The 10,956-nt window shown below is 40.1% G+C and overlaps 1 protein-coding gene across 1 annotated transcript; it reads left to right on the top strand.

The window, feature by feature from the left end:
• The first annotated feature begins 3,058 nt into the window (after positions 1-3,058).
• Positions 3,059-10,141, top strand: LOC112188842 (receptor-like protein kinase FERONIA). The gene is made up of 2 exons (XM_040515640.1): positions 3,059-3,316; positions 7,796-10,141. Exons 1-2 carry the CDS (start codon positions 3,059-3,061, stop codon positions 10,139-10,141), a joined length of 2,604 nt encoding a protein of 867 aa, XP_040371574.1.
• Positions 10,142-10,956: the final 815 nt, after the last annotated feature.

The following is a 10,956-nucleotide window of genomic DNA, read 5'->3' as shown; positions in this document are numbered from 1 at the left end:
GATCTAAAACCTTAACATTTGAAGGCATTCATATAATATGTTCAGCATTAGGGGAGCCTCTGCCATTGTGGATCAATATGTGATATATTGCTTTGACTTTGAGGTCTGTGAATTCATATCCATCAATGGTTGTTCATTTAAGTCGACTAATCATCCATAAATTTCAGAATTAGGTGGTCTGACAATCAACTATTCCTCAAACCATTAAATTCTCTTTTCTTAAATATTTGGATATCTGCCGATCTTCTTAGAGGGGATGGACTTCTTCACAGTTGGCTTAAACAGAGATATCTTCTTAATCTAACCCTCAATAATACCTTAGACAACATATTGTAGATGCCATATCAAGCTAGCAAATGAAAAGGACTTCAACAATTTGGCTAAAGGATACATTATGCATTGGTTAAATGTGTGTAATGCATTACTATATGCATTCTGCATTTGAGATTTCTATTAAACATCTTTATTACTCATCTATCTCATCATGCATCTAGCACTTACACCTTGCTTTGCTGTTCTTTGTATTGAAGTTTATGACGAAATTAGCTGTTATACTTGGTTTTCAGTGTGTAAAGTGTACAACAATCTACCAACAAAATCATTGCTAAGTAAGATGCTAAACAACTCAAAATAATGTTTTACTCAGCTATGAGTGGATAGGTTTCTGTTATAGCATGTGTCAAATCACCCTTTGTTCAGTGATGAACCCTTCCAAATCCACTCAGTAAACAAGAGAGTTTTATCATTTATAGGAAGTAAGTGAAAAATAAATAAAACTAAAGCTTAGTTATATATGAAGGGGTGAAATAGGTAAGATTGCCAATCACAGATTTCACTTTTCTAAGTTAAGGTTCTGCGGATCATAAAGTGAGGTTAGTTTTCAAAAACGCTATGAAATATAATGAGGAGAAAAGTGATGTTCATGCTACGGCAAAAACTTTGATTGAAAAATTTGAGGAAATGTGGATGCAGCTTCTGCCTAAAGTTATTGTATAGGTATATCCCAAAATGATGTCCTATGAGTTAAACCTTCCATCCATCATGATAGTCTTCTTTATCATTCGAGGTTCAGTAATGCTGGTAATTCGGTATTACAGATATTCATAGCATCTTGGTTATTCATTTCTTGATAATCTTTAACTTATGAGCAATATACTTGCAGGAAAAGAGGCTAAAAGAGGAAGATGCAGAAGCACAGTTAAATATGGAGATCACTAAAGGTGATGGTCATGTTACGTCAAAAACTTTTATTGCAAAATTTGAGGAAATGTGGATCAACTGATATTGAAGTTTATGAATTTGGTCTGTAGGGATAAGCCAGTGGAACAACTAAGCTTCATTACTAGAAGGGTTATTATCACAAATGGTACCTGAACTTATCCTCTATTTTATTGATGGTATCTGAACTTCAATTTTGATCACAACCAATACCCGAACTTTTCGATTTCATTTTAAATGGTATCTAAGGCCACATTCGGTCACTATTCCGGCCAAAAAAAACCCAAATCTAGAAATAAAAAAAAATAAAAAAAACAAGTTCAAGGCAAGTCTATTACCAAAAAATCATCACTATATATAATCACAACCCTTGAAATCATCAAAAATCATCACTATGATCGCCTCCCATGCCATTTTTAGTCGGAATTAGTGACCGGGGGTGGCTCTAGGTACCATTTAAAATGAAATCGAAAAGTTTGGGTACTGGTTGTGATCAAAATTGAAATTCAGGTACCATCGATAAAATTGAGGTGTAGTTCAGGTACCATTTGTGACAATAACCCTTACTAGAAAAGTAAAAAGAAAGTACTTTTATTCTAATCTTGAAACCTATAAGCATGTTACAATCAATCCACGAATTTTTATTCGATAGTAAATAGTTTCAAATATGTTTGTTGCAATATAAGGTCTGTAGTTTTAGTGAGTATATGGCTATGCAAAGCTTTATCCATTTTTTTTTGTAGGTTTCAGGATTTGGTTTGTTCATACCTAAGAAGATAAACAAACTGTAATTAACTATTTCTAGATTGTTTGTATATTTCCTTCTCTTTTTTATTTTACATTTATTGCATCTTTTGCATGATCAAGTTAACTAGGATTCTGTATGAACAGTCCATGATTTGCAGATGAGTCTTCAGTTGAAGATGCATTTGAGCCTGCCAATGAATTAGATCAGTGCTAAATCCCCATTGTAGAAACTTGATACTAGCTTGGTTAAAATACTAGGTGTTAGCTGAATCTTTCTCTTCACGGGCTTGGTTAAAATACCAGCTTTTGTAATATGTTACTTTATGACATTTTGAATTAATTTTTGTTGGCTTATAATTGTGATTATATTATGTACATCATGATTTGAGGAAGAAAAAAACAAATTTAACACGCAGCATCGCGTATGAGAACTTTCTAGTATAAGCAATATCTCGAAAATTTTTAACTGGAAAACAAAAGTCCAAAAAATAAAATTTCAAAGAACAAGATTTCAATAAAATTTCAAAAAACAAGATTTCAATATGGAAGAAGTTTTATTAAGAGATAAGTTAAGAGTACAGATAATTACAGTAAAGAGAGGAAAAAAAGATAAATCTCGTCCTCCACTTAAGGTGAAAGTCAGGGGAAAAACAAAAGTCTACTATAATTTGTAGCTTGAAACAATACAAGAGGAGAAGACTTAAAGCTATGCAAGCTAATAGAGACTTTCTACAACATTATATCAACCCCTATTAATTAATCTGTTTTCTTGAATTGGAAAGTATAGTATATAGAGATATTCGCAGAATGCCAAAGACTGATAACTTAGTCAAGTCCACTGCCCAAACAAAAACAAGAAGAAAAAAGTGCCAGAGAGTATAGTTCAGCCATGCAACTTGACGATAATATCTGTAGCTTCTACTGATCAAGGAAAACACAACCACACATATATCTATCGATTAAATTTCTTGTTAATATGATAATATGATTAATATCCCTCTCTATAATTCTGCTGCCTATATAACTTAAAGAACCCAACCAACAATTAGGTCTATACACACCTCTATACGGTACTGATATATCACTACCCAATATGAAACCCATTTTCATTCCTCTTAACCTTTTCAGCTTGTTTCTACTGATCGCCACCCTAGTGGTGGCCGGAGAGTCCGCACCTATCTACAAACCATCCGATGATATCAACCTTAACTGTGGCTCTTCCGAGACCACGGTCAGTGATTATGATTTTCAAACTTGGACGGGAGACATCAACTCAAAATTTTTCCCCGGAGAAGTTGGTAGCGCATCCCGAGTCGAGAAAGCACCACCGTCATCCTCCACGGGCAGCCGAGTACTGTAGAATCGCTGTCAATCTGTATGTAATTAGGTTTTTATTTAATTAGAATATCCTGTAATTATGGAAAGATTGTTTCCTATTAGAGTTAGACTACTCCTTTGTATTTGTATATATATATCCCCATTGTGGGATGAATAGATGAATCGAATTAACCCTGAATTGAAGTATTCTTTTCTACTTGGTATCAGAGCAGGTTCAATCCTTTGAACTTGCCTGCATCCTTTGAATCCTAAATCCTGAATCCTGAATCCTGAATCCCAAAGCACAACTTGTCTGCATCCTTTGAATCCTAAATCCTGAATCCTGAATCTTGAATCCCAAACCACACCACAAACCGCTGCGTACCACCACCATTAAAATCAAGCGATCCCTGAATTTTTGAAACCCTAGAAAAACCAAACCTGAAAAAAACAAACCCCAAATTCCTCAATGGCCGTTCAACGCCGACCAGGTCCTCCTCCAGGCTTCTCAGGTCCTTCTCCACGCCGTCCTCATGACAAACCAAACCCATACGCAAACAAAAAATGTGTTGTCTGTGGGGAAGTAGGTCATACCAAGGAGCGGTGCTATGAAGTGATTGGCTACCCTGATTGGTGGGACTTCACCAGGAAACCGCGAAAGAATCCGGGTAAGGCGGCTATTGCTACTACAGAGGAAGAGCATCTCGACAATGCCTCCGCTAATGTAGCGCAGTCAGGTATGAAGGGTAAGGCTACTTTGAATAATACATGGATAATTGATACAGGTGCATCTGATCATATGACCAATGACCCTAGTCTTGTGAAAAACCTTAGACGTTCTTCTCAAAATATTGTCTCTACTGCTGATGGTACTCCAACTCCGGTCACCGGAGAAGGTTCTATTGCTTTATCTGATACCTTAACCCTTGAATCTGTCTTAGTTGTTCCATCACTAGCTTATAATCTCCTGTCTGTTGGTCAAGTTATTTTAGCTCTTGCATGTATTGTGACCTTCTATCCGTCTTTCTGTGTGTTTCAGGACATTCTGACTCGACGGATTCTTGGTTATGGTGTTAGAAGGGGGAAATTATACTATCTGGATCTGACAGAGACTGGAAAGAAACAGAAGCATCTTTTGGGACAAGCTAATCAGATCAACGGGGTAGAGAATGCGAAGGAAGCTGTATGGTTATGGCATCGCCGTTTAGGTCACCTATCCTTTCGTTATCTTAAGAAGCTGCAACCTCAATTGTTTTCACTTGTTAGTGATTTGGATTTCCACTGTGACATCTGTGAACTGGCCAAGAGTCACCGTATTTCATATTCACCAAGTCTTAATAAAAGTCCTGTTCCTTTTATGAAGATTCACTCCGATGTCTGGGGTCCTGCGAAAATTCCTTCTCTTTCTGGAGCTCGGTATTTTGTAACATTTATTGATGATTGCACTCGCATGACATGGGTGTCATTACTGAAGAATAAGAGTGATGTATTTGGAATGTTTACCGAATTTCACAAAATGGTGGCAACTCAGTATCAACAATCCATCAGAGTGTTTCAGTCTGACAATGGTGGAGAGTTTGTGAATGGCCCTATGATTGAGTTTTGCCGGTCACATGGAATTCGTCATCAAACCTCCAATTCTTATACTCCTCAACAGAATGGTTTAGCAGAACGGAAGAACAGGCAGTTGATGGAAGTTGTTCGTGCTTCCTTGTTTGGCATGAATGTACCTCGGTCCTATTGGGGCGAAGCAGTGAAATCAGCAGCATATCTTATCAACCGTACTCCTTCCCGGGTGATTGAGTTTCAGAATCCTCACCAGAAGCTTCATACACTTTTGACCATCCCTTCTATGCCTAATTTGGAGCCCCGGGTGTTTGGGTGCACAACTTATGTTCATATTCCCAAGCCTCAACGTAGCAAGCTTGATCCCCGTGCCCGTAAGTGTATATTTGTTGGTTATGCTGACTTCCAGAAGGGTTATCGATGTTATGATCCTCTTACTGGCACTATACATATATCTCTTGATGTCTCATTCCGTGAATCAGAGCCATATTTCTCAGGAGGAACTTCTCAGTCTTCCCTTCAGGGGGAGAGAGGTTATGAAGGGAATCCTTGTTCTATTATTGATTCTGATGTCTTTGAAGACTTGGAAGATTTGGAGGAACGATTTGAAGGTAGAAATTCAGAAACAGAAAATGCGACTGCCGAACAGAGGAATGCAACTGCCGAACAGAGTGTTGTAAATTCCGAACAGAGGAATGCAACTGCCGAACAGAGTGTTGTAAATTCCGAAACAGAAAATGAGACTGCCGAACAGAGTGTTGTAAATTCCGAAACAGAAAATGCGACTGCCGAACGGAGTGTTGTGAATTCCGAAACAAGGAATGCGACTGCCGAACAGAGTGTTGTGAATTCCGAAATAGAGAATGCAACTGCTGAAACTGCCGAACAGAGCGTTGTGAATTCTGAGACAGAAGAGACGACCTTTCTGGATAATTTGAAACAAAATCAAGACATATCTGAAGCTCACGCACAAGATATTCCCCCTTCTGCCTCACCAACTGAAGATCCCAGTCAGAATGATCCACCTCAGGTACCCCTAAACTTTAATGAGTCTTCTGGGTTAGAAAGTGTCGAACCTAGGAAATCACAAAGGGTTACTAAGGGAATTCCTAAGAAACAATATGAACCAGATATCAAAGCCAAAGCTAAATACCGTATAGCTAATTTTATGTCTAACCATAGGATTTCTGGGTCACATGCACTTGTTGTTGATCAATTATCTACTGTATCTATTCCTAGTAACGTGCAGGATGCATTGACGAATCCAAAATGGACCAAGGCGATGAATGAAGAATTGGAAGCTCTTCAGAAAAATGCAACATGGGAGCTAGTACCTATGCCAGTTGGAAAGAAGACTGTAGGATGTCGTTGGGTATTTACTGTGAAGCTTAATGCAGATGGAACTATTAATAGATACAAAGCGAGGTTGGTTGCCAAAGGATATACACAACGCTATGGGATTGATTATGAGGAGACTTTTGCACCTGTGGCAAAGATTAATACTGTCCGGATTCTAATCTCACTTGCAGCAAACAAAGATTGGCCCTTGCACCAGTTTGATGTGAAGAATGCGTTTCTTAATGGGAATTTGGAGGAAGAAGTGTACATGGATATGCCCCCAGGTGTTAAGAATTACCCAAGTGATGTTGGCAAGGTGTGTAAATTGAAGAAGTCTTTGTATGGCCTAAAACAGTCTCCAAGAGCTTGGTTTGGAAGATTTTCAAAGTCCATGAAGGCCTTTGGATATAGACAGAGCAATTCTGACCATACCTTGTTCATCAAGCGCAAGAATGGTAAGATTACAGCTCTTATTGTATATGTTGATGACATGATTGTTACAGGAGATGATCTGAAGGAGATAAATGAATTGCAAAAGTATTTGTCAAAGGAGTTTGAAATGAAGGATCTGGGACAACTAAAGTATTTTTTGGGTATTGAAGTTGCAAGGTCTAAGAAGGGGATTTCACTTTCACAGAGGAAATATGTTCTTGATTTACTTGCTGAAACGGGGATGCTGGACTGCCGACCCATCGAGACATCCATTGAGATGAATCACGGACTTGCTATCTATCCTGATCAAGTGCCAACTGATAAAGGGAGGTATCAACGTCTTGTAGGAAGGTTGATTTATCTTTCACATACTAGACCTGATATTGCTTATGCTGTGAGTGTTGTTAGTCAATTTATGCATTGTCCTAGTGAAGAGCATATGGATGCAGTTTTTCGTATTTTGAGGTACTTGAAGAGGGCGCCAGGTAAAGGGTTACTGTTTCAGAAAAAAGATGAATTGGAAGTTGTTGGGTACACAGATGCAGATTGGGCTGGTGATAAAACGGACAGACGTTCTACATCTGGGTACTTCACTTTTGTTGGAGGGAACCTTGTCACTTGGCGTAGCAAAAAGCAAAAAGTCGTTGCCAGATCAAGTGCAGAAGCTGAGTTCCGAGGTATGGCACATGGAGTATGTGAAATATTGTGGATTCGTAATGTCTTGAAGGACCTGGGTTACAAGCTTAAAAAGCCTATGGATTTGCATTGTGATAATACAGCTGCCATTGAGATTGCACATAATCCAGTTCAGCATGATAGAACAAAGCATGTGGAGGTTGACCGTCATTTTATTAAAGAAAATCTTGACAGAAAGTTTATTCGCTTTCCATTTGTAAACTCAGAGGAGCAATTAGCTGATGTTCTTACTAAAGGAGTGTCCAGGAAGGTATTTGACAGCTCGGTTGACAAGTTGGGCATGATTGACATCTATGCACCAACTTGAGGGGGAGTGTAGAATCGCTGTCAATCTGTATGTAATTAGGTTTTTATTTAATTAGAATATCCTGTAATTATGGAAAGATTGTTTCCTATTAGAGTTAGACTACTCCTTTGTATTTGTATATATATATCCCCATTGTGGGATGAATAGATGAATCGAATTAACCCTGAATTGAAGTATTCTTTTCTACTAGTACCATTCACCACAGCTCGGCTTTCGCACTCGGAATTCACTTACAGATTTCCCGTCAGTCCAGGCCAGAAGTTCATCCGCTTGTATTTCTTCGCAGCTTCATACAACGCGGACTTCGACAGCTCGAAATCACTTTTCTCTGTCAAAGCCGGTGGCTACACACTTCTAAAGGACTTCAACGCATCTCTCAGTAGTGCATCTTACGATGGCTCTGAGACGCTATTCAGAGAATACTGCGTCAACTTTGAGCCAGAAGACCGGAGTCTGAACATCACATTCACTCCCAGCAAGGATGGATATGCGTTTATCAACGGGGTCGAAATCATGTCCATGCCAACTAATCTTTACTACTCGGCAGCCCAAGGCGACGGGGCTAGTTATCTTGGCAACAGCGGTACCGGATATTACGTTCAAAACGACACCGCTATGGAGATGATCTACCGAATCAACGTTGGTGGCGGACCGTTATCTCCGAATGAAGACACCGGCATGTACCGCACCTGGCAAGCAGCAGACGATCTCTACTTAGATAATATAAGTAGCAGTTTGAGCTTTGTTGAACCACCCAATAATATTCATCTCAATTTTGCAAGCATCCCCAACTACAGTGCGCCGGAAGCGGTGTACCGAACCGGCCGGACAATGGGATCTAACCAGACCAGCAACAAAAGCTTCAATCTCACCTGGGGGTTCCCGGTAGATCCTCAATTTTCTTACCTGGTGAGGCTCCATTTCTGTGAGGTTGATCCCGATATTACCGAGCCTAGAAATAGAATGTTTCAGATTTTCATAGCGAATTTAACAGCTGAGCTGCATGCGGACATAATCAGATGGACTATAGAAAATGGAAAAGGAAATGGGATTCCCATATATAAGGACTACTTTGTGCCCATGGGGAGTCTTGCAACCCGGAAGAAAGGTTTAGGTAAACTCTTTGTTGAGCTACAAGCAAATAAAGACGATACGGAAAAAATTCTATTTGACAGTCCACTCTTGAATGGGCTCGAAATCTTCAGACTAAATGACACAGACGGCAATCTCAGCGGACCCTTCCCCGAGCAAACGCTGGATATCCCACAAAAGGTGACGTCGGAAAGCTCTAGAAATTCGACTCCTATGCTTGCCATCCTCGCCGGTGTAGTTTTAGCCTTACTTGTTCTTTCCTTCGTCGGGTTTTTAGTTTTCAGGCGTGGAAGAAAAGTCAAGGATTCCAACTCCAGCCACAGGATGTCGACGTCAACCATGACCCTTCGGTCACCTTTTCCATCTTATTTGTGCCATGACTTTTCACTGGCAGAGATCAAAGCCGCCACCAAAAACTTTGATGACACTTTAATCGTTGGAGTAGGTGGGTTTGGCCATGTCTACAAAGGATACTTCGACAATGGGGCCACCCTTGTGGCAATCAAACGGCTTAAAGCCACTTCATTGCAGGGCGCCCACGAGTTCATGACGGAAATCAAAATGCTCTCCCGATTGCGCCACCGCCATTTGGTTTCTCTTATAGGATTTTGTGCCGATCAAGGTGAGATGATCTTAGTCTATGATTACATGGCACGTGGGACCCTCAGTGATCATTTGCACCGGACCAAGGAACCACATCTTCCTTGGAAACTACGGCTTCAGATTTGTATCGGTGCAGCACAAGGTTTGCACTACCTTCACACAAGTACCGAAGGCACCATCATTCACCGTGACGTAAAGAGTGCAAACATATTATTAGACGAGAAATGGGTAGCGAAGGTTTCGGATTTTGGGTTGTCAAAAAAGGGCATTATCACAATATCCAAGACCCACATTAGCACGAAGGTGAAGGGTAGTTTTGGATATCTTGACCCTGATTACTACCGACGTCAACAATTGACTGAGAAGTCTGACGTGTATTCATTCGGAGTTGTGTTATGCGAGGTATTGTGTGGGAGGCCAGCTGTGACCGTTGTAGATAATAATAGAGTTGGGTTAGCTGGATGGGTTAAGAAGTGTCATCATGAAGGGAAACTTGATCAAGTTTTTGACCCAAATTTGAAGGGTGAAATTGCATTGCGATGCTTGCATAGATTTGTTTCCATCGCAATCAGTTGCATGGATGATAATGGGATCAATCGACCGTCAATGGATAATGTTGTGAGAGGGCTTCAATTTGCATTGGAAATGCAACAGAACAACGAGAATTATATTGATCACATTGAAAGGACGGTTCAAGATGAGATTGGATTGATCAAGCACAATGAAGGGTCTAGTTCTAGTAAGCAAAGCAATGGGGCGAAAGAATCCATCCAATGGTTGACCGGGACAATCTTCTCCGAGATAATCAATCCAGTTGGGAGATGATCGACGAGCAACATTGTTAACAAGATGAGAGAGATCTTTGTAGAATCATACGTGGGTACGCGGCTAATATATGTAGTTTAAACTTGTAATACAATCAGTCAATAACATTTCAACTCAATCTCAGTTTTTTAAGAACAACTGTTATGTCAATAATTTTGAACTCATAAGAAATGTAAAAGTATTGTACATTTTGCTGAATATTCTGAGCTATGTAAATTCCAATTTTCAATCAACATTCTAGTCTTTCTCGTCCTTTATGCTTGATAATTGTACTTACATGGACATTTGCCAAGCATAATTAGCTATAATGGGCCACGCTTATATTACCGCCAACTGCACCAAATACCACCAATGGTGTGACCTACGGAAACACCGCCAAGCGGGCTACTGCCTCAGCCCTGGCTCACCCCCAGATCACCTCGGACGCGCCGCCACGCGCCGCTCCAAGATGACACTAGAAGCTCCAGAAGCTGGAAACTGAAGCACATCCATCCCACATCGAAAATATGGAAGAGATCAGTCCCTTCCCCATCTATAAAAGGTTCTCTCCTCTCTCCTTATTAATTACGCAATAACTGTTGTTCCTACTGTTACTATGTCATTATACATAAACTAACTTAGGCATCGGAGAAAAGAAGACCGCCCAACGCGGTCTCCCCTCTGACGTCCTTTGTATGTTATTTGACAGGTAGCGGAAGACATCTACATCTTCAAGCAGCGGTCCGCCCGTCGGACCAGCGTTAGTAAAGATTTGGCTACCGCCGAATCTCAAGCATTAACATTGGCGCCGTCTGTGGGAATCCTTGAACAAAAGG

This window comes from Rosa chinensis, chromosome 2, assembly GCF_002994745.2.
Source record: "Rosa chinensis cultivar Old Blush chromosome 2, RchiOBHm-V2, whole genome shotgun sequence".
In the NCBI taxonomy this organism is placed as follows: domain Eukaryota; kingdom Viridiplantae; phylum Streptophyta; class Magnoliopsida; order Rosales; family Rosaceae; genus Rosa; species Rosa chinensis.
The sequence above is the reverse complement of the archived record's forward strand: the minus strand, read 5'-3'. Positions and strand labels throughout refer to the sequence as shown.